A 25313-nucleotide genomic window follows, 5' to 3' on the forward strand; every position below is an offset into this window, starting at 1 on the left:
AAGTGTCATGTCTGGAGGAAGCTAGACACCGCTCATCACCTGGGCAATACAATCCCTACAGTGAAGCATGGTGGTGACATGTTAATCAGCGGCAGGAACTAGAGACTAGTCAGGATCGAGGGAAAGATGAATGCAGCAAAATACAGAGACATCCTTGATTAGATCCTGCTCCAGAGTGCTCTGGACCTCAGACTGGGGAGAAGGTTTATCTTCCAACAGAACAATGACCCTAAGCACACAGCCAAGATAACAACAGAGTGGCTATAGTACAACTCTGTGAATGTCCTTTAGTGGCCCAGCCAGAGCCCAGACTTGAACCCAAATCAACATCACTGAAAATGACTGTGCACCGGCGCTCCTTATCCAACCTAACAAAGTCTTAGAGGACCTGCAAAGAAGAATGGGAGAAACTGCCCAAAAATAGGTGTGCCAAGCTTGTAGCATCATACCCAAAAAGTCTTAAGGCTGTAATTGGTGCCAAAGGTGCTTTAACAAAGTATTGAGTAAAGGCTGTAAATACTTATGTACATGTGATTTTTTTCGTTTCAAATTTTTAATAAATTTGCAAAGATTTCAAACAAACTTTTTTCACGTTGTCATTATGGGGTATTGTTTGTAGAATTTTGAGGAAAATAATGAATTTAATCCATTTTGGAATAAGGCTGTAACATAAAATGTAGAAAAAGCGCTGTGAATACTTTCAAGATGCACTGTAGATACCTGTAATAAATTATTAAATTAGAATACAGTCTCAAATTACTGTAACTAGGCAGTCTAAATTTTTAGTTTAAAGCCCCTCTTAGGCTTGGATCTCAAAGCTCTGTCAAATACCTGACCGCACACACATTGTCCGCTAGCACTTAAGTATGCCTAAAAGCATAAAAGAAAAAAAAAATAATTCTTCACAGCAGTTTACATTAAAGTAAAACTAAAGGTAACACTTTTTATCAAGTTTTGGATAGAGTGGAGAAAGATTAGAACTCTTGTCTGTTTTATTGCTTTCTGTGCCCCCATTTGGGAGATCCACCCTCTCCATTTGTTCTGTTTACCATTATCATGGAAAGTGAAAGAAAATATTGGGTTGTCATCAGAGAAGTATTAGAGGTGAAATCTTCCAATGAGGACACTAGTTCTGGTGACCAAGGAGTTCCCTGGGATTCAGGGATTTCCTCTCACTTTCGGTTTGGCTATGGGACAGGAAGTGACAAAAAAATCTCTGCAATGGGTCAAAAAAAAAAATAAAAAATCTGACAGTGGTTATAACCCTCCCTTACTCTATCCAAAATGAAAATAAAATGGGATTTTTGACTTATCGTAATATCTATTTCTCTGATGTTCATTGACGGACACAGCTCCAGATCTTCATAATTATTGGGTTATACTGCCCCTACAGGAGTAGGACACTAGGCAGAAAATGAATCTGGCTACACCTTTGGGCAGTCCCAGGGGGTATATTCCCTCTCTCTGCTATAGGAACTCAGTTTTGTCACAAGCAGTGTCAGAAGAATTACAACTCAACAGAGGGGTGGGTGCTGTGTCGGTCAATGAACAACAGAGAAATACATGTTACGGTAAGTCAAATATCTAATTTTCTCTTTCATTCATTGAAGGCCAAAGCTCCTGATCTTCATAACCATTGGGACATCCCAAAGCAGTGTAAAACATGAGGGGTGGGAACAGCAAAAAAAATTCCAAGGCTAAACAGTAGCTCAACCAAAACAGCTGGAGCTCACCTGAAAAAAAAAAAAAAACAATACACCCTCAAGAGGATCAGGTCCTCTAAACTGCAGCCCTTCAAAACCTTGCAGCCAAAAGAAGTATCCACAGATGCCACTTTATAGAGCTTTGTGAAAGTGTGCACGGAACCAGAGCAGACTTCTGAAAATTCAGAAGAATCCAGCCGAACTCCCTCAGAGTTCGTATGGCGATTTCCAGGTTTTCCACCAGAGCAGTAGGAGACTCCGCTTGCAGAAGGAGGCTGTCCAAGTAGCCCAGTACCGCCATCCCCTGTTGGCGTAACAATGCTAGCACCTGGGCCAACACTTTTGTGAAGACCCGAGGAGCAGAGGCGAGACTAAGGTGACGCCACAAACTGATAATGCTCCTCTCCCACGGCAAAGCGGAGGAAGCGCTGGTGATCGGCACATGTTGGAATGTAAAGATAAGCATCCTTGATGTCGATAGAGGCAAGAAAATCCCCCTGATGCAGGGAGGCCACCACTGTACGATGGACTCCATCCTGAACTTCTGCACCCGCACAAAGCAGTTCAGCGCCTTGAGGTCCCGGACTGAACGCACCTTGCCTTCCTTCCTGGGAACTGTAAACAGGTTTGAGTAAAAATCCTGAAAACGTTTCGAAGTCAGAACCGGGCCAATCATCCCTTGAAGCAACAGGTCTTGTACTGCCCCAAAAAGACCCCAGTAAACAGTGCGGGAAAAGGCACAATTTGGAAGGAAAGAACCTTGCCGGGGGGCAAGAGTGAAACTAGATCTTGTAGACGGACCGAATGACTTCATTGACCCACTCGTCTTGAACCAGGGAAGTCTATAGGTCCGGAAACCAACAAAGATGTCACCCCCTCCCCTGGGTGAGGGCGCACCTTCATGCTGAAGGAGCCTTGTCCGCGGGTCTGGAGATGCCAGACCAGGTTCATCTGGATCCTCCAGAGGAGGCCCTGAAAGGCTTCGAGCCCTTGTAAGTCGACCCTGAGGGACAAAAAAAACGTATGAGCCGAGAAGGAGGGCACACCTCTACAAAGAGGTTCCTTGCCCTTAGTAGCCTGCAGAAAAAAGTACTCTACACCCCCCCCCCCCCGTGAGACCTTTAATGATGTCATTCAGGGTAGCTCAAAACAGGTGATCCCCTTGAAAGGGGAGATCAGTCAAGGTCTTTTTAGAAGTCTGGTCCGCAGACCAGCATTTAAGCCAAAAGACACGCTGAAGGAGCACTGCCGTAACAGAGCGAGCCACTAGAGAACCGCATCCAAAGAGGCATCACAGATAAACTGCAACCCCTGGGCCAGCTGGTCTGCCAGCTCAGCAAAGGTGGGGGGAGCTATTCTCCCTTCAGGTCACGGCGTAAAAGCTTAGCCCACTCAGAGTTTGTGACACCAGGGCAATGATGAATACCGGCCACAGTGCCAAACCAGCCAGAGTGTACATATTGCGGGCCACAGCCTCCGCCTTCCTGTCAGCTGGATCCTTAAAAGGCTGGGGACTGTTCAACCGAAATCATGGTTGCCTTGTGCAATCTGGAAACCGGAGGGTCCACCACTGGTGAACAGTCCACTTCTTAAGAAGGGACTCCTCACAGGGGTAATGCCTATTAAATCGCTTAGGGACCCCAAGGGGATGCTTTGGTCCCACTCTTTAGCGACAATTCTGTCAAAATAGGCGGGGAAAGAAAACACCTTTGCCGCTCTGGATGGCTTGCGAGTGCGAAAGGGAACTTGCGCATCCATCGCAGCTGCGTACTCCATCTTCAAGGTCTCATGCACAGATACGATCAGTGCTTCCACCAGCGCTTTTTTTGTGTGCGGTTGCAGAGGTTTAGGAATAATCCTCACTATCTGAGGATTTCGGGCCTGTGGTTGCAGACCCAGCAGGGTGACCCGCGTCCACGGTGGCCGAATCAGATTCAGGATCTGATAAGGCAGGGGAAGGTGGGGAGCACTTTTTGAAAGCCCGTCGCCCAAAAGCTACCTCCACCCGGGACAATAAGGACTCCAGGACCGCCGTCAGTGCATCAATGGATGGTTAGGACCCAGAGGCTCCACAGCCTTAGAGAGGGGATAGGGTGGGGAGATGTGCTCCAAAGACTCCATGAGTCATCAGGGGGGACCCCACAAAAAGTGTAAAACATTGCAAAGGGACATCCCCCCCCCCCGCGCTGGCAGCACCACCTAGTCGCCAGGCACAAAGCACCAAGCGATCCTCAGCAGAGAAAAAAAGAGAACCCCACCAGATTCACCCAGCAGAAACAGGCACCTGCAGCCACCAGGATAATCTGCACTCCACGTGTGGCGATAAGGAAGTGAAAAGATCCAAGAGTCAGCACTAGGGGATGAGGAAAGGCTCCCACCGCCGAAATCGCCTCCCAAAGAACTCATGACCGCTGCTATTTTCAATGGCAAACCACCGCAAAATGGCTGCCGGAATACACATGGCTGCCGTGCATAGCAACACACAGGCTACAGCAAAATGGCGGCACCACAAGGCTCCCAGGGACCCAGGAGGGATCTCTAGGCCTCAAGGACAGGCAAAGGCAGGACGAGAGCCCTGGCAGGAGCCCCCACTAGGTACAACCCCCCCTCCCTGCACAGCCGATCGTCCGGCCATGCAACCCCCCCCCTCCTGGCCCCAATCACCAGCATAGCGCCCTGCCCCCACCCCAGGAGGTGGACCAGACCACCCCCACAACCCCAGCATAAGTGGAGGGGGGTAGGATGGTTGTGCCTGATGGGAAGGAGGGGAACCCGGGAGTCCGACCGCGCCAAGGGGGGGCCCAAATTGTTAGACTTCCAGTACGAAATAGAAATACATTTTCCTAATATAGGTCAAGAATTGTGAACTTTGAGGCCTCAAATGACCTTGTCACAGATTCAGTCAAAACCCCTTCAGTTTGAAGCACTCATTGCGTTCATTGTTGAAATTGTTTTATTTACATGTACTTTGAGATGAGAAGCTATGTCATCAGCCCCAAAAGGAAATTGTGTTCTGTAAACTTTTAATATAATACTCTGGAGAGGCAGGCGACTAAATTGCTTATCCCAGGTGGAACAGCCTTGGAGGGAAGGTTTACATACAACGGACCTCAAAGGATAAAAAGCCATTTTTCCCCTGGACATGAAAAGAGAATCCAGGGGGATCATAAAACATTATGTTCTGGCAATGAGACGTTTTAACACACAATGGCCAAAACTCAAATTCAGGATCACACCTGTGTTCACCCATTCACTAGTAAATAAACTATTGTTCCTACCCTGAGAAGTGAAACAAACAGAAAAAAGCCTGGACAAAGACTAGAACCTGTAATTCATTTACCTACACACCAAGACGGGGGTAGAGATTGTGTCATACAGACAATTGTCCATTGGAAGCTACATGGTGTCAAATAAACATTGTCACTTAGACTGATGAGAACTGCATCTTCAAATGAATTTCATATAATCATAAGCTTATACAACATCCTTGTCCCATCATATACCAAAGGGGGTGTGGAACTTATAATTTTTTGACAATTTTCTATTGAGAATTACATGATATCTATTATATAGTAGTGTCAAATGGTCAGAATCTCTCCCATATTATAATCCAGTCCCAAATCATGATTGTATTGTTGTTAACATAATAACCCCTTAATGGATAATATTCTGATTGGAAATAACCCATGTGTAGAAACGTTTACATATACAAGTTGTTGTGTAGCAATATATAACTGTCTATGTATCCATATAATTTTTACTGCTACTAAATGTAAGGTATCTGGGTAAATCAGTCATTTACAATCAATATATATATTGTATTAGTAATATTCTTAATTCAATGGTGTTACCAGGTCCAATCCTTACTTAGATACATGATGGATATATTAGATGGACATGTATAGAGGATGAGAGTATGGATAAATTATTATGTTGTTTTATGAGATTCTTAAATGGAGAAATTATCATATAGTTTTAAATATCCAATATTGGTTAACCAGTAGAGGTGTTGTCCAATGACATCACCAGTTAATGGGTAGAATATCCTAACCAATGGGGATAATGTTCCTCCTTCTGGGTTTAACTTATGGTCATTTTAATAGCCCTTTTGTTCAATACAATATAAAAAGGGTAGCCCAGATGAGAGAGAGACACATCACGACACATTACACAACATACATTACACATACAACACACACGCTACTACAGCCATGCACATACTGTTCTATACATCTATCCATCATGTATCTGAAACTTTGAAGGATGCCAAACGAAACTCCTCCCTAGCCGGCCACCATTTTGGGAAGGCAGCCATCGCAAGGACTCTGGTAACGACCATTCTAAGCTAGCAGCCATTTTAAATATGGCAAATATACCTTGCTGTTATTTGATATTATTTACAATCATTTATTTTCTTCCTTATATGTTTTATATTCCATATTTAAGGGTAACGAGATTACAGTCCCAGCCGTATTAACCATATGTAGATTTTTCTCTAACAGCTGATTTTTGCTTTTTATACATTTTTATTAATATCAGATTTAGCGCATATTGGCGTATTAGTCTCTGGTTTTGCATGGCCTATTCTCGCTCCATCTGCAGTGGAGTGACTGTCGGCCGCGCAATTCGCAGACAATTGTGGTCTGATTATATAGCACACTTAAATATGGTTTCTACTATACCTGGGAAAATAACGGAATTTTTGTAAAATCTTACCTGTAAAATTCCTTTCTCTGAGTCCTCCGACAGTCGCCGCCTCTTCATATTCGTCACATATGGGGTATTAGACTTTGCTCCGAAGGAGTAGCTAGGCAACAGAATATGTTAACATTAAAGCTTTTAACATATCCCACCCTCAAGGGGTGGTCCCCTTAGTCAATACCCTCCTACTTCCTGCAACCATATCTCAGTTTTAGTGGAATAGCAGTAGAGTATACAACCAAACCCCAAAAGAGGGGCGGGGGCGGCGACTGTCGGAGGACTCAGAGAAAGGAATTTTACAGGTAAGATTTTACAAAAATTCCGTTTACTCTTACGTCCTCCGACAGTCGCCGCCTCTTCATATTCGTCACATATGGGGACGTCCCAAAGCAGTGCAAACATGAGGGGTGGGAAACGCATCCGCGCCGAAAAGGCAACGCAGTCTCCGCATCAAAGAAAGGAACCTTACCAAAGGAAGGAACCCAGCTAGGCAACAGGAAAAAACAGGTGCTCAACAGGAGCAACAACCCAGGAAAAGACAAATAACCAGGGAATAAAAAACTTATCCCAACAGCCAGTGGTCCCCACAAGGGACCCTAGGGAACCGCCGCACTAAGAACCTTGCGGCCAAAGGAAGCATCCGCAGATGCCTGAACATCTACTTTGTAGAATTTTGTGAAAGTGTGCACGGTCGACCAAGTCGCCGCCTTACACACCTGGGCTACAGAAGCCCCATGACGACAGGCCCAAGACGTACTCAGAGATCTAGTAGAGTGCGCCTTCACAGGCACAGGGGGAACCTTCCCCTGCAAAGCATAGGCCTGTTCAATGGTCTGCCTGATCCATTTTGCGATGGTAGAGGCCGACGCCACCATGCCCTTCCGAGGACCCTCTGGAAGAACAAACAAGGAATCCGTCTTTCGAAAAGACTCAGTCGATTTAAGGTAAACCCTTACCGCCCGAACAACATCCAGAGAATGTAATCTCACCTCCTTTGGACGTTTAGGCTTCGCGCACAGCGAAGGCAAGACAATATCCTCATTAAGATGGAATTCCGAAACTCGTTTCGGAAGAAAAGAAGGATTAGGTCGCAAGACCACCTTATCCAAACGAACAACCAGATACGGAGACTTGCAGGACAAAGCTGCCAGCTCCGACACTCTGCGAGCCGAAGTGATCGCCACCAAAAAGGCGACCTTTTTGGAAAACATAGACAAAGAGATCTCCCTGATCTGTTCAAAAGGAGCACGTTGCAACACAGACAGAACGAGATTCAAGTCCCAAGGGGGCAAAGGATCCCTCCTAGGAGGAACCAGATGCCGCACACCCTGAATAAAAGTGCCAACCAAGGAGTTGGAAGCCACGGGACGTTGAAACAGAACGGCCAGCGCAGACACCTGACCCTTTATCGTAGCCAGCGCCAAACGCTGATCGACACCCGTCTGAAGGAAGGACAGCACTCGGGAAACCGAGTACGTGCGGGGTGAAAACCCCCTGGACTTACACCAGGCAAAACAGGCCTTCCAAGTACGGTAATAAACCTTCCCCGAGGAAGACTTCCTCGCGTTGATCAAAGTATGAACGACCTCTGGGGAGAGACCCTTCTCCTTCAGGACCTCGGTATCAACAGTCAGGCCGTCAAAGCCAGCGACTGTAAAGCAGGATGGTATATCAGTCCTTGAGACAGGAGATCGTCTCGAAGAGGCAGACGCCACGGGGCGTCGACCGCCAGATTCACAAGGTCTGCGTACCAGGACCGGCGAGGCCAGTCCGGTGCCACAAGAATCACCGTGCTGCGTTCCGAGTGTAACCTGCGAAGGAACCTGGACAGCAACTGAATCGGTGGAAACGCGTACATCAGCCTGTACTGATGCCACGGGGCCACTAACGCGTCCGACGCGTCTGCCCGAGTGTCGCGCGTCCTTGCCACGAACCTTGTTGTTGAGACGAGACGCGAACAGGTCCACATCTGGAAGACCCCACTTCACGCACAACATCTGAAAGACAGCCGGGTGGAGAGACCATTCCCCCTGATCCTGGGTCTGGCGACTCAGATAGTCCGCCTGCCAGTTCTCCACCCCCGGAATGTGAACCGCCGTTATTGCCGGGACATGAGTCTCGGCCCAAGACAGAATGTCGGCCACTTCTCGAGCCGCTCGGGCACTCCTGGTGCCCCCTTGGTGGTTGATGTAGGCCACCGCCGTGGCATTGTCCGTCTGCACCCGAACCGGGCAGCCCTGCAGCCGGTCCGTCCAGCGATGAAGACAGAGACTTATCGCACGCAATTCCAGAATGTTGATCGGAAGGGAAGACTCCCCCTCCGACCAAGTCCCCTGGGCGGACAGAACGCCCAGAACACCACCCCAGCCCGACAGGCTGGCATCCGCGGTGATCACCGTCCACGAGATAGGACGAAACGACTTGCCCCCGGACACCAACGGGGACTGGAGCCACCACAGAAGGTCTCTTCTGGTGCGATGACTCAACGAGATGTGAAGATCCAGAGATTGAGGTCGCCCGTCCCACATGGACAGGATCTCCGCTTGGAGACCCCGCGTGTGAAACTGGGCGAAGGGAATCGCCTCGAAGGCCGAGACCATCAATCCCAGACATCTCATGCACGTCCGCAGAGACGAGTGCGGAACGTCCCTGAGGGACCTGACTTCCTCCTGAAGAGTTCTGAGTTTTTCTTCCGGCAGGAAGACCTTCGCCTGCACCGAGTCCAGAATCATTCCAAGGTAGGGAAGACGAACCGACGGACTCAGTGTCGACTTTGGAAAATTTATCGTCCAACCAAACTCCTGCAGAGTTTGCATCGTGACAGACAGGTCCTTCTCCAGACCCTGGCTGGTCGCAGACCGAACCAGAATGTCGTCCAGATACCCCAGGACAGAAATGCCCTGGGCCCTCAATAATGCCAGAACCGGTGCAAGCACCTTGGTGAAGACCCGCGGGGCCGAGGCGAGACCAAAAGGCAACGCCACGAACTGGTAGTGATCCTCCGCAATGGCAAATCGAAGGTACCTCTGGTGACCCTCGAAAATGGGGATATGAAGACACGCATCCTTCAAATCGATGGAGGCCATGAATTCCCCCGGAACCAGGGCAGCCACCACCTACCGCAGGGTTTCCATGCGGAACTTGCGAACCCGCACAGAGCGGTTCAGAGCCTTCAAGTCCAGAATTGGACGAACCTTGCCCTCCTTTCTGGGCACGGTGAACAGATTGGAATAAAACCCCCGAAATCTGTCCCGATGAGGCACCGGAACTACCACTCCCTGAGCCCTCAGGTCCCGCACCGCCAGGTGCAGGTCCCGTAAACGCTCTGGAGACAGTTGAAGATTTGAGGGAAAAAATCTGCTCTCCGGCCGAGAGAGAAACTCGATCTTGTAACCAGATCGAACGATCTCCTGAACCCATCTGTCCCGCATGAAGGCCAACCAGGGCTGAAGAAAACCGAGCAAGTGTCCCCCCACCCCAAAACTGGGTGAGGGCGCCCCTTCAGGCCGCACTGTTATGGGCAGCGGATCCGGATTGACCGGACTTCTGTTTACCAGACCAGGGCTTCTTCTGAGAGCCTTGACCTTTGAACGGTTTGCCCTTGTAGTGCGACCGAAAGGCACGAAAGGACCCCTGAGGGGGCCGAAAATTAGCATGCTTCTTCCCAGAAGCCCCCTTAGCCTTGGGGAAATGGGGCAAGAGAGTGCTCTTACCTCCGGTGATCCCCTTAATCAACACATCCAAGGACTCCCCAAAAAGGCGAGACCCATCATAAGGCAGATTGGCTAAGGTCTTACGTGAAGACTGGTCCACCGACCAACATTTCAACCAAACCAGGCGGCGAGACAACACCGCCACGCTGTGCACACGTGCAGCCAACGGGACTAGGTCCAAGTCCGCATCACACAGATACATGACACCCTGGTGGATTTGATCCACCATATCCAGGGTCGCCGGCGAGGCCGAATCGGCCACCAGGACGCGCCTAAGCATCTGCGTCCAACTTGCGACCGCCTGGGCCGCCATGAGAGAGGCAAACAGAGCCTTAAGCATAGAACCCGTAACAGAATAAGTATGACGGGCAAGAGACTCCAATCTCCTATCCGTGGCATCACGGAACACAGGGGAATCCTCTGCAGGAATCGCAGTGGATTTGTTTAAAACCGCAATTGCGTGATCCACTGGGGGTGGCACACACCACCTTTCATCAGTGGAAGGCGAGAAAGGATAACGCAGCTTGAACCTACTTGGTACAGCAAAAGGTTTGCGCAGATTGCGCCATTGTTCCTTAACAGCGCGCTGAAAATCATCATTGCAGGGAAAAACCTGCGGCGTCCTGCGTTTTCTCTGCGTCCCATAAGCCGCCAAGGCAGCGGGGGGACATACTTCATCCTGCAAACACAGCGTTTGTTTTATGGAAGCAATCAATTCATCCATGATTGCAAGCTCTTCAGGCGAGCCAGGGGGAGAATTATCAACCCCTTCAACTTCAGCCTCCACCTCGGACCCCACTAGATCCAGGGAAGAGCGGGACCCCGATAAGGAGGCCCCCGCCATAACAACCCCATCACCTTCACCCTCAGAATCAGAGGAAAGAGCAACTCTGGGTCTTTTAGTAGATTGAGCAGCCACCAGCATCTGCACCTGAGCAGCAAGGCCAGCCACAATAGTGGCTAAATCCCCCCCTGGGGGGGAAACAGCGGTCCCCTGGCTTTCCACCAAGGCGGTAGGAAATTTGCCCTCCTGAGAATCCATTGCCCCTATAACAAATGCCGGATAATAAAGGGTTAACTGCCCCTTTAACACGCGCGGCGAGCGCAGCCCACCGCACCACACACAAGCACAATGAGACCCCCACAGGGACAATAAAACTGATACAGGCAATGGATAGGAAGGATATAACCTGAGGAGACCCTCGCCGCTGCTGCTGCCTCGATCGGTGTTCCTGGAGAAGAGGAAGTGATGCTGCCAGGGCGCTCTATGAAAGCCTATGGGAGGCTACAAGAAAATGGCCGCCATGCATGTAGAACATGCGGCCGGAGCGAGTGTAGGCAAAATGGCGCCGTTTGGCGCCGAAACCGCCGCTCCACAGTACAGTAATGCACACATGTCTGTATATAAAAAAACATGTCAGATCGCCGCAGCGATCGCTGTATAATGCCCAAACATGCCACAAAACATGCCCCACAGCACACAGCTTCTCACACTGACAAGACTGACACACACAGTGTCACACAGCTCCCCCCCCCCCCTTGCAGCCCACAGCATGCAGCCGAGAGATAGGGAGACAAACAGTGTGAATAGAGGCAGGTTACACAGTCCCAGACTGACACCCCCCCAGACAGACAGGTCCCCACATAAATACACTTACCTCACAGTGGCGTGGGGGACCCGCACAGGCGAACAAGCCGCTGCACATGAGGCAGGGAGAGTCGCATACAAGACGCACAGAATGGGGGTTAAGAAACCGCACAGCGTCCAGTGAGGTAGCCACCTCACCAATCATCCCTGCACCGAACAGGGATGGGTCGTTCACTGTGCCAGGAGCGTTACCTGGCTGAACGCTCGATGGCAGGCTGGGAAGCCACTGACCCACGACCTGCGACCAGGGGGATCAGCCCGAGACCCAGCCCGCATGATCCTCTTCATCCGAAGAACTAACTAAAGCTGACAAAAAGAACAGCTAAGTAAAGGTAGAGAGAAAACTCAAACAAAAAATCAAAAAAGAAGAAAGAGTCTGGGGCACAAAGCCCCAGCACAGAGACATTAAAACTGAGATATGGTTGCAGGAAGTAGGAGGGTATTGACTGAGGGGACCACCCCTTGAGGGTGGGATATGTTAAAAGCTTTAATGTTAACATATTCTGTTGCCTAGCTACTCCTTCGGAGCAAAGTCTAATACCCCATATGTGACGAATATGAAGAGGCGGCGACTGTCGGAGGACGTAAGAGAAAGTAATCTTGCTTTATTTTTACTTTCATTATTGAGCTAAACATCACATTGCATTTATCTTTTTAAGTTTGTATTTTATGCAAGGTTATCTCTTTGTGTAACTCAAGTCTGATCATTTATTGTGAATACATGTCTTGTGAATGAATATTATTATATATTCCCTACTGTAGACTGTTTTCACTAAGATTGGTATATGCTTTTAAAAAGAAATTAATCGATCAAAAAGAACTCGTTATACTCGTTCAGAATAATATTCTCGAACGTGTAAAACGCACAACGTCGTCCACCCCAAAACCCTCGAGGGGGAAAGGGAAGACAACTACTTACCATACCAAGAACCAGACGGGCACTGCTCCAGGCAGAACCCCTCGCCCTCAAAATGGGGGGCAGTCGGCCAGGAGGAACACTGTGACCCGGGCCCGAGACCTGGTCGTATGCGACCTCGTGAGGCATTTAACTCGCAGGCCAGCCCCCATTCAGTGGGGCTATGTCACGGCTGACCTAGCACAGAGCTGAGGTCTGCGCGTGCTCGCTGGTCAGACTAGGGTGACCACTGGATCTAGATTATATCCAGCCCGTCGCACAGTTCAGAAGTTGACTGTAGATCTCACAGGAAACAACTAGTAGGAGAAAAAAATTATATTTAAAAAGAAAAAATTTGCCAGGACCAGAGATCCCAGCTAGGAACTAGGACCATACTCCTGACTAGGCAGAAAAAAAAATGTAGTACCTATATAGCAGAGAGAGAGAGTATACCTCCTGGGACTGCCCATAGGCGTAGCTAGATTGTTTTTCTGCCTAGTGTCCTACTCCTGTAGGGGGCAGTATAACCCAATGGTTATGAAGATCAGGAGCCTTGTCAGTCAATGAATGAAAGAGAAAAAAAAAATTTGCCCACAGTTCTACTTTAAATATTGTTATGAACACTCAGGAACTGGAAGACATCATGCTACCTGCAAGAGTTTAGACAGTTAATAGGGCAGCAACTGTCAGACCCCTCATCTCTAAAGTTGTCTGAAGATAATATAAAAGGAAACCATAAGAAGGTCAAGAATTTTTTTTATGAGCCCCCAACCTGATCGTTTATCTTTGTTTTCTTCTTTAAGAGCGTGTAAGCATAAGTCAGATCTTTGAATGTGTGTCCTTACTGGATATAAATATCCACATGTGCATCTCCAGGAAGACTGTAAGGCTCATTCATCATGTAGAGCGATCCTTTTTAATGAAGCTTTAAGACGCAGACCAATTCTAATGCTGATAACATTTATCATGCTCATATCCCCGTGTCAGCTCATTTTCTCATTTGTTTTAGGTAGTTTTGCCACATTTCTTTGGCTGTTAGTGTTGACATTTAAATTAGAAATAAATATATTAATATTCAGCTGTGAGTAATTTAAGGGTTAGTCCTGCCAAAACTAAGTGATTTGCTGCTGGCTACTCGTATCTCTCTACAATGCAGAGGCCCCTCTGCTCGTCCACCAAAAAATGTCTATCTTACTGCTAAAGTCTTAAAATAAAATACCTTTAAAGGACCCATTGATACCAGCGCACTGCATTACTGTGTGCATTACAGCAGTGCACTGTAACTCGTGTTAATGGGTTGCGGTGGCCTTCAGTCAGTCTCATGGGCACCACAACACGTTTGGTGCACGAATGGCATTCCAAAGCACCTGCCCAGCACAAACTTCCAAAAATGCTGCATGTATTATTTTATATACTTCTGTACAAGGCACTTTCACCCCCCCTCCCGGCAAGTTTTCAGCTTTCACGCTGTCGCAATTTGACTGACAATTATTCAGTCATGCAACACTGTGTCCATATTAAATTTTTATAATTTTTATCCTTTTTATAACAGTGTAAATTTGCTGTCCCCTCAAAATAACTCAACATGCAGCCATTAATGTCTAAACAGCTGGCAACAAAAGTTAGTACATCCCTGAGTGACAATGTCCAAATTGGGCCCAAAGTGTCAATATTTTGTGTGGCCACCATTATTTTCCAGCACTGCCTTAACCCTCTTGGGCATGGAGTTCACCAGAGCTTCACAAGTTGCCACTGGAGTCCACTTCCACTCCTCCATGATGACATCACAGAGCTGGTGGATGTTGGAGACCTTGCGCTCCTCCACCTTCCATTTGAGGATGCCCCACAGATATTCAATAGGGTTTAGGTCTGGAGTCATGCTTGGCCAGTCCATCACCTTTACCCTCAGCTTCTTTAGCAAGGTAGTGGCCATCTTGGTGTGTTTGGAGTCATTATCATGTTGGAATACTGCCCAGTGGCCCAGTCCCCGAGGGGACGGGATCATACTCTGCTTCAGTATGTCACAGTACATGTTGGCATTCATGGTTTTTTGACAGCTCTGAGCAGACGACGACTCTGCATTTGTTACATAAATTGTGGAAATGCTGGATAAGGATTGTGAGAGGGAATAAATCGAGATCACAATTTTTTTAACGATGAATCGTGCAGCTCTAGTGTGACTTTTAATGATAGAATTGCTTTAAAACAAAGAAATGCTGGGCGGCACAGTGGTTAGCACTTTCACCTAGCAGCAAGAGGGTCGCTGGTTCGAATTCCAACCACGACACTACCTGCCTGGAGATTGCATGTTCTCCCTGTGCCTGCGTGGGTTTCCTCCGGGTACTTCGGTTTCCTCCCACACTCCAAAGACATGCTGGTAGGTTAATTGGATCCTGTATAAAAAAATTGGCCCTACTATGTATGTACGAATGTGAATTAGGAACCTTAGATTGTAAGCTACTTGAGGGCAGGGGCTACATAAGTACCTGAAATAATAAATATAACAAGTGTTAGGTTTTCTATAACCAGCTTTCTTGGTGTGTTAGGTAACAGGTAAATGTACAGAACGCAGCCCAAAGCATCTTCATTCAGCAATCAATACAGTATTCACCGCAGGAAGAGGTGCACATCCTACAGAAGTGGCGACACTTGAATGTAACATTTCCTTTCTCTTGCAATTTGCTGCTACCTAAAAGAAGTCAGACGCACTTCATCCTAATTAGACAATCTCTCGGATTCTTCCTTGAAACTCTCAGATTTTATTTCTGTTGAAAATAACTCCAATCAGCAGCATTTGCTCAATTGTCTAATTAAAGTTCTCAAAGTTAAGTCTTTATATGAGGGCTTAATCAGGAGGAAAAAAAGTCATCAGCCTCCTTTGTGACCTCTGAAGAAGAATGTGGACATTGCTTTGAAAGGAGAACTAAATTAATATGCAAAGGAGAAAAAAAATATTTAAAGATGAAGTTTAATTTGCCTATATTTTGTCTTCACTTGTTCCTCCCCCTTCCCTCATCATGCTAAGTAATAAAGAAAATCTTTTATATTACATACTTGTTTTTAGACACAGCGATGAGTTCACTGGATCTTTGTGCAATACAGGCAGATCATTGCTGGCGGAGGGGCTGGCAGGGGTACTACCCACACGTAAGACTGAACCCCCCGTGGTTAAAATAACTGAATGTCAATGAAAAGGGCAGGGCCAAGGACAGTCAGGCTGGGGAGAAAAGACCAAGATGATGCTGGATGTTCTCTAGCCAGGAAAAAAAGGTAGGCTCTTTTTTTCTGCAGCTTCTGAAAGCACATTGTAAGGTGCAGCAAAATCAGAGCAAGTGATTTCAATACAAGAGAGGAGACTGTAGAACTGCTGCAAGACTGGATACAAGGCCGGAGTTCAAATTAAAACAGAATGAGAAAACACTAAGGGGGGGGGAGCTGTACAAGCAGGTAATGTCATTCCTTGCTTCCTTTTACTTCTTAATACTACAGATTAGCAGACACAAATAAACCAGTACTAGCCCAGCCTATAGACAAATGGCGCTTGGTGTAAAACAAAAATTAAAAAAAAATCGTGATCACTTCCCCAGAGTAGTACAATAGTTGCAATAGTAACACTGTATTTGCTCTGGCCACAGTGTGTTAAAAAAAAATTGTAAAACAAAAAAAAAAAGTAATAAACAAAATTGAAATAATATACACACACATACATACATACATAGATATCTATCTATCTATAAACATTTTTACATACTGTCACCAGTCTGTGTCCCTGATCACCAGCCCACCAGTTATAGGAAGACGCTGTACTGCACTGGTGACAGCATGTAAAAAAACTAAAAAATCCCTAGCAAAAAAGACTGATTTTAACCACTTGACGACTTGCCAACCATCCACTGTAATTTCACTGTGGCAGGTTGGCTCTATTATGCAAAATGACATACCTGTACGTCGCTTCCTGTAATAGTGCTGGCCAGGCACCCGCGATCGCTCCCCATGGAGACAGAAGAGTGGTCTGCCTATGTAAACAAGGCAGACCGCTGTTCTGTCAGAGACAGAGATTTAGGAATACAGGTCCCTGTGTTCATCCACTAAGTGCATCACCCACACAGTTAGAAAGCACTCCCTAGGAGCACACTTAACCCTTTGATCGCCCCTGGAGTTAACCCCTTCCCTGCCAGTGTCATTAGTACAGTAATAGTGCATATTTTTAGCATTGATTACTGTAGTGATGTCACTGGTCCCCCCCCCCAAAAAGTGTCAATTAGGGGTCCGTTCTGTCCGCCGCAATGTCGCAGTCCCGCTAAAAATCGCAGATTGCCGCCATTACTAGAAAAAAAAAGAAAAATGACAAATCTTTCCCCTAGTTTGTTGACGCGATAACTTTTGCGCAAACCAATCAATGTACACTTATTGGGATTTTTTTTACCAAAAATATGTGGCAGAATAGGTATTGGTCTAAATCTATGAAAAAATTTGATTTTTTTATTTTTTTTTACTGGAAATGTTTTTTTTTTTTTAAGCAAAAGTAAAAAATATTGTTTTTTTTTCCAGAATTGTTGCTTTTCATCAATTTTATTTGTGTACAGCGTCGCATGACCGCGCAATTGTCAGTTAAAGGAACACAGTGCCATATCGCAAAAAATGGCCTGGTCATTAAAGGGGGGAAATCCTTCCGGTCCTTAAGTGGTGTCAGAAAAAGTCTTAGGCCTCTTGCACACGGGCGCTCCGTATGTTTATATATCACCCCATCCGTTTGCTGATGAAATGCGTAGATAATGCATGTCAATGGGATTGCGGATGTCAGCGGATAACCATCCGCTGACATCCGATTTGCGTCCTTTCAGTTCTGTTCCATTTTTTGGAACGGAACAGAACCCTATTTTTCCTACGTTTAAAAAACGGAAAGGACGCAAAATCGGATGTCAGCGGTGTCATCCGCTGACATCCACAATCCCCATAGACTTACATTATGTCCGTATATCATCTGCAAACGGATGGGATGATATACGGACATACGGAGCGGATGACAAGTGTCATCCGTGTCCGTCAAAAAAAAAAAGTGCCGGAGCGGATCGAAATACAGCCCGCTCCGTGTGAAAGAGGCCTTAGTCTTTAAGTGGTTTATACTGACCTCATTTACAGACTGAAGTTCATCCCTTATATCTGAAAGAACCAAATACAATATTTCATTTTGCTGAGCAATGTTATGATAAACTTTGGCTTTTTTTTTTTTTTTTTACATCTGTCAGCTGTGAGCAGAGAACGGCTCTGCACTGAATAGTGGAAATGCTGGATTAAGATCGTGAGGGGAGTTGAAATCGAGATTGCGATTTTCTAATGATTAATCGCGCGTTCTTACTCCAAATACAGCAGAGTTTAGATAGGGAAAAGGGAGAAGCAGCATGAAAGGACTATTTAGCTCTGCTGCGGTGCTCTTGTGCTAATAAGGAATATGCTGATAGGAGGAGAGAACAGAATGACAGAGAGAAGAGCTCATCAGTCTGCTGCTTCTGCTTCCACTGTCCAGTCACAGGCTGAGAAAAGGAGACCTGTAAGTGTTAAGCTGGCCATAGACAAATCAAATCTCAGCCGTTTCCGCCAAAATATGATCCATCTACGGGCAGGCTGGTTGTACTGAAGTCAATTCATTGACTTTTTCATGCAATCACTGCCGGTGGCTAAAGCAGCCAGCATTGATCATTTTGCTCTGCAGACAGCGAAGGCTCCCCGCAGGTAGAACACAACAGCGCTGCAGGAGGGGATTCCCCCATCAACACTAACTGTATTGATGGAGGAATCAAGCAGTTTTCTTTCCCTCCACATCCCGGGCTGCTTTACTTAATCGCAGCAAAGAAAAATCAGGTCTCCTGGCCCATCAGACAGGGCTGTGCTTTGTGGCAGAGCTGTGTAAACCTCAGAACTGGATGGACAGAAATACAAATCTATTGTGTGTGTTTATAGTCTGTGCATTCAGTGGTTTGCTCAGAGTTCAGCTTTAAGGTATATATTGTGTAAATTAAATGCAGCCTATTTGTGAATTATAAATTGTGCTGCGCAAAATATATGATGTGTAATTAATCCGTGTATCTTTATCCGTGATGTGCAAAAAGATAGAATTCTCCCATCAACCGCAAGTAATTCATATACATATATACAATATATATATAGTGTGAATTTTTCCTGTTAAATAAATAAAATATAGCAATATAGTGCTAAACCAATCAATCAATATAATAAAACAATATAGTGAAAAAAAAGAAAAAATGTCCGTGATATTAAATTTTACACAAATGTCCGTGATCATAAATTGTAGAGAGAATCCCAATCACCAGTGCTCTTATCATAAATAAAAATCCGTAAAATAAACTCAATATAACGATGATTTAAACGTGCCATCTCCACTTTTGTGACCCCCAACAGCCTATTTGTTGCTTATACAGTAAAACCTTGGATTGCGAGCATAATACATTTTGGAAACATACTTGAAATCCAAAGAACTCTTATATCGAAGCTAATTTCCACCTAAGAAATAACAGAAACTCAGAAGGTTTTTTACACAACTATTTATTCATAAATCCTTCAGTTTAGGCTATGTACACATGTGGGCGTAGCGGATCACGGGAAGAATCACCACGATTATGCCCGCGATCCGGAATCATTGCAAATCGCAGGACGCCTGTGCGATGCCCGTGATTTGCAATGGCACCCCAAACGCTGTGCGATGTTGCCGCGATTTCCGCCTGCCGAATCGCTGTAACATCGCGCAAACAGAATCGCAGGACGCATGACGCACAAAAGAAGCTCCTGTACCTTTTTGTGTGTCATGCATCCTGCGATTCTGTTTGCGCGATGTTACAGCGTCGCAGAACCGTGCAATTTTCTGTTAAAATAACGCAGTGTCGAATCCCAAAAATGGCCTGGTCATTAAGGGGGTAAAACCTTCCGGGCTGAAGTGGTTAAAAGAGGCACATCTAAGTATGCAGGCATCCGGGGTAAAGCTGTCCACATAGACCGTCCTCTGCGCTGCCGGCTTTTACCGCTGACAGTCTGCAATCGTGCCCGGGAAGACTACCCTGCAGTAGAGTGATCTGAAAGTGAGCCTTGAAGTGCTCGTGGAGCGCAGCGAGGAAGGGATGACATTGATGGCGATGCGGAGGACGGTCTATGTGGACAGCTTTAACCCGGATGCCTGCATACTTAGATTTATTCATCAACCATGTGAGTCGCTAAATGTTGTACCTTCATTAAATGGAACCATATTGCTACACTTCTCTTTTGCACTCAGTTGTGACATGGTGCTTCTTGTATATCAAGACATCAAATCTTTATCAAGTCAAAATTTATATTAAAACATTTTGCTTGTCCTGCAAAACACTCTCAGACCAGATTACTCTCAATCCAAGGTTTTACTGTACAGGTATACAAACATCCTCCCGGGAAATCAGGTACACACCCTGTATCCTTCAGGACAAGAACAAACTTCTATTAAAGCCTAGTACACACAATCAGAATATGAACAAAGGCAGAATCCCCCCATTGGTATGGGACTTTAAAGGCTTAAATAATAATTATATCATAAAATATAGTTTTATTCTATGATCATTTAAAAATGACAAAATTGTACATGCATAAAATATCCAAAAAAGGCATAGGGTCTTACAATACAATAATCTGTATACTTCACATAAATTGTACATGCCGAGAAACATGCCCAACGCGTTTCAGAGTCATACTAGCTCCTTCAATCAGAAAATTGCATGAAAAATACCGCTTTCCAAAACGTCACACTAGAACAATGGGCTAATAGAAGGAATAAGACTGAGGCAACACAAAAAGGGATCCAGCCCATAAATATTAGAGTATCTTCATATCTGTATGCTTATGTTACCTCCCTCTCACAGGAATGTATGACCTGGTGTTTCAACACATGAGTTTGGAATAATCCTGGTCCAGAGTATAAATGAGCCCAGTGTTATAGTGGGACATCTTGGAAAGGAAATTGCGTAACTGCAAACAGGAATATCTCTATAGGACCAATACAATCATGTCTACTCTAAATAACTTGAGGGTTTGAAATCATATGCCCCTTTATGAATCAATACAAATGAGAGGAACGGGACATTTAAATTTGGAATTAGGATGGTTCTATGCTCCGAATGTGAAACTACCGCATCTCTAATCACAATTGTATGCTTAGTGGTTAACTCTCCTATAATAGCATTTGATATTTATTGGTGGCCACCTACAGTTATTATTATACAATGTGCGCGTTCATTCACTCATGCAAAGCTTATCAGAATGCCTGTGACCTCCTAATAAGAGTGGTCAGCAAACACTCAATTAAAAAGAGAGACCGACATTATGGAAGAGGACAATCTTCATATGAAGCCCAAAAATGTACTAGAACTATTCAAACATAACTTTCTATAATATTTAGCAGAGACTCCCAAGTCATCCAACTCATCTAACATAACTCAGGATATGCCGTGGAGTGCAAGAAATAAAAAATACTCCACATAGTGTAATACTTAAGTAAATGCAAAGTATGCTTCTCTGTTTAGAAAATAACCACGCTGAACTGCATTTCAGGTTTGTTTTTTTCATTTTGAATAAGCCAGTTGCTTTGGCCTGCAAGTTCTCTGCTGCAACAATAAACGTGGCAATAAAACACAATGTGCATCTACAACCTGCTCATCTGATCAACCCCATCTACTTTAATACACCTACAAGTACTGGTGAACCTAAAAAGAAACCCTTACCTTATACAGCTGTAGTGTTTAAAAGTACTTGCTGCTTTCTGACACTCCAAACATAGTTGAATAGCTCCAGGGTAATCTTCCTCCTACAATGACAACACCATAAAGCTATCAAGATCCTTCACAGCAATGTGACATTTATCTGCCTCTAGACATTTAGCTCGGTATACATGCAAAGTTTTTTGTCACTAAACCCGCAGGTTAAAGAGAAGAAAAAAAAAAAATATTACAGATCCCTGTATGCACGCAAAGTGGATGCAGGGATCTCTCCGCTCTCTCCTGATGTGCTATTGTTTTCTGTCAGGGGGGACTCTCCCCTGTCATAATACACAGATCAGCATTGCAGCCATTGGCTGCAAGAGCTGATTGAATGCTGGTTTTCAAGCAAGACAGTTTTATACAGAAGCCGGTCATTAGATCAGCATCTGTTGAACAGATGGGGATTTCCCAGGTACAAAATATCATCCCGTTACTGCTGAACCAGCTGAATTCCGATCTGTGTGTACCCGGCTTTAAAGAATGGTTGGACATGAATGCACACTCATTCCAACTGTCAAAATGTCTTCTGGACCAGCTTAAACCTAAGACTTGAAAGAAGAAGTGCAAGTTTCTAAAAAAGTAAACAATTATGCTAACCTACTTAGATGCAGGATCGATCTGATGCTGTATCTGTCCCCTGCTGCCTCCACACCGAGAACTGAGCAAAGACCACTGATTGCTCAGTTGTCAGTCTTCAGAGACCAGTCAGTCACTGGCTCTTTGCTCTGCCCCTCCAGCGCTCACTGGAGCCTTGGGCTATGGAGGGAGCGGAAGAGGCTGGCTCAGCCTCTCAAAGTGCACAGAGAGGCAGAGCCAACTGCCGGTCAGGCATCTAATTGGATCCGATTGCAGGGATCCCTGCAGAGACTGGACCTGCCCTGTGATGTCAGCTGACAGAGAGCTTTAGCACTCCTGTGGCCCACAGAAGTATGGCCAAAAAGGCTTTGGCCCCATTTCTCTTTTAAGTGCTCAAGTCATAAAAGTTTCTCTGCTCATGCCAATGGAGAAGGGATGAAGGAATGAGCACAGACAGACTAATTGCTGAGGACAATTACAGTAGGTCACAAAAATGAGTACGCCCCTCACATTTTTTAAAATATTTTATTATATCTTTTCATGTGACAACACTGAAGAAATGACACTTTGCTACAATGTAAAGTAGTGAGTGTACATGCTAACTAAACCCCTGTTTTTAATGTGAACTGTTAAAACAATTTGGTTTGTTGCAGGCTGGTTGGTAGGTTGAGCTGAGAATTTTTGTTTTTGTTTGTTATTTCTCATAGCAGGTAGTGCCAAGTTGAAACAGGAAGTAGTGCTGTCACCTGCCTGGCTATGCCATGGCATGGAATTATATAAAATATTAGACTCGCTGAATAGATTAACAAATATTTTTCAGCATTTTATTTTGTTGTTGGAGTTCACTTTCACTACAGCTGTGGCCAAAAGTTTTGAGAATGACACAAATATTAAATTTTCACAACGTCTGCTGCTTCAGTGTTTTTAGATCCCTTTGTCAGATGTTCCTATGGTATACTGAAGTAGAATTACATGCATTTCATAAGTGTCAAAGGCTTTTATTAGCAATTACATGAAGTTTATGCAAAGAGTCAATATTTGCAGTGTTGACCCTTCTTTTTCAAGATCTCTGCAATACGTCCGGGCATCCTGTTAATCAACTCCTGACTGATGGCAGCCCATTCTTGCATAATCAATGCTTAGAGTTTGTCTGAATTTGTGGGGGTTTTTTTGTTCCCCCGCCTTTTGAGGATTGACCACAAGTTCTCCATGGGGTTAAGGTCTGGGGAGTTTCTTATCCATGGACCCAAAATTTACATTTTTTGTTCCCCGAGCCACTTGGTTATCACTTTTGCCTTATGGCAAGGTGCTTCATCATGCTGGAAAAGGCATTGTTCCTCACCAAACTGTTCTTGGATGGTTGGGAGAAGTTGCTCTAGGAGGATGTTTTTGTACCATTCTTTATTCATGATTGTGTTCTTAGGCAAAATTGTGAGTGAGCCCACTCCCTTGGCAGAGAAGCAACCCCACCCATGAACGGTCTCAGGATGCTTTACTATTGGCATGACACAGGACTGATGGTAGCGCTCACCTTTTCTTCTCCGGACAAGGTTTTTTCGGGATGCCCCAAACAATCGGAAAGGGGATTCATCAGAGAAAATTACTTTACCCCAGTCTTTAACAGTCCAATCCCTGTACCTTTTTCAGAATATCAGTGTGTCCGTGATGTTTTTCCTGGAGACAAGTGGCTTTTTTGCTGCCCTTCTTGACACCAGGCCATCCTTCAAAAGTATTCTCCTCACTGTGCGTGCAGATGTACTCACACCTGGCTGCTGCAATTCCTGAGCAAGCTCTGCACTGGTGGTGCTCTGATCCCGTAACTGAATCAACTGTAGGAGACAGTCCTGGCACTTGTTGCACTTTCCTGGGCGCCCTGAAGCCTTCTTTACAACAACTGAACTTCTCACCTTGAAGTTCTTGATGATCCGATAAATGGTTGAGTTAGGTGCAATTTTAGTAGCAGCAAAATCCTTATCTGTGAATCCCTTTTTGTGCAAAGCAATGATGACTGCACGTGTTTCCTTGCAGATAACCAAAGCTAGAGGAAGAGCAAAGATTTCAAGCACCCACCTCCTTTTAAATCTTCCAGACTGTTATTCTAACTCAATCAGCATTAGAGTGATTTCCAGCCTTGTCCTTGTCAACACTGACACCTGTGTTAATGAAAGAATCACTGAGATGTCACCTGGTCCTTTTGCAGCAGGGCTGAAATGCAGTGGAAATGTGTTTTTTTTTTTGGAGATGAAATGTATTTTCATTGCAAAGAGGGACTTTACAATAATTGCAATTCATCTGATCACTTATTATAACATTCTAAGGTATGTGCTAATTGCCATCATAAAAACTGAGGCAGCAGACTTTATAAAAATTGTGTCATTCTCAAAACTTTTGGCCACGGCTGTACTAAAATGACAGCCCAGCAAATAAGTAAAATGTGTGAAAGCCTTATCCTAGGGAAAATATGGGGAACAATAACTCAAGATATACACTCACAGAAAGTACACTCTGGTTTTCCTTTAAGCTGTATCACAATGTAGATTTACAGGAGGACTACATGGTACACAATCACACATCCGTCAATGACAATCCCGGCTATATATACTGCAGTGAAACTGCTGAAAAATTGAATCAAAGTCTTTCCAGGATGTATGTTTCACTGAATGATGAACAAGGAGAGGGGGACGGAAAAAAACTAATCACTGAGGTACTTTGAAATACAGTGTGAAAGCTGCACAACCAAATAAAGCTCAAATGCACAACCATATAAAACCCAGCTTAGAAATAAATCCCCTTTACCATTATTTTAACAGCAAAGCCTTAACTCAAGATTCTCGAGTGAAATGATTTATACAGCGAGGCTCTAAGTCCTGGAGAAGTGCAATAAACTGCCGGCTCATCTGAGACAACACTTCATGGAGAGAACAGCTGAAGAGCAAGTTACAAATGGACTATGAAAAAACGGAATTTTTGTAAAATCTTACCTGTAAAATTCCTTTCTCTGAGTCCTCCGACAGTCGCCGCCTCTTCATATTCGTCACATATGGGGTATTAGACTTTGCTCCGAAGGAGTAGCTAGGCAACAGAATATGTTAACAATAAAGCTTTAACATATCCCACCCTCAAGGGGTGGTCCCCTCAGTCAATACCCTCCTACTTCCTGCAACCATATCTCAGTTTTAGTGGAATAGCAGTAGAGTATACATTCAAACCCCAAAAGAGGGGCGGGGGCGGCGACTGTCGGAGGACTCAGAGAAAGGAATTTTACAGGTAAGATTTTACAAA

General features: G+C 45.2%; 1 protein-coding gene across 1 annotated transcript in view; it reads right to left on the reverse strand.

The window, feature by feature from the left end:
• Nucleotides 1-25313, reverse strand: part of VPS50 (VPS50 subunit of EARP/GARPII complex) — a 428941-nt gene that overhangs the window by 263891 nt on the left and 139737 nt on the right. The window contains exon 9 of the mRNA XM_082258038.1: nt 21420-21502. Coding sequence (XP_082114164.1) covers nt 21420-21502 — 83 coding nt within the window. The remainder of the gene's footprint in view (nt 1-21419; nt 21503-25313) is intronic.

The sequence above is a fragment of the Pelophylax lessonae genome (genome assembly GCF_965119305.1).
Source record: "Pelophylax lessonae genome assembly, chromosome: 5".
NCBI lineage: Eukaryota > Metazoa > Chordata > Amphibia > Anura > Ranidae > Pelophylax > Pelophylax lessonae.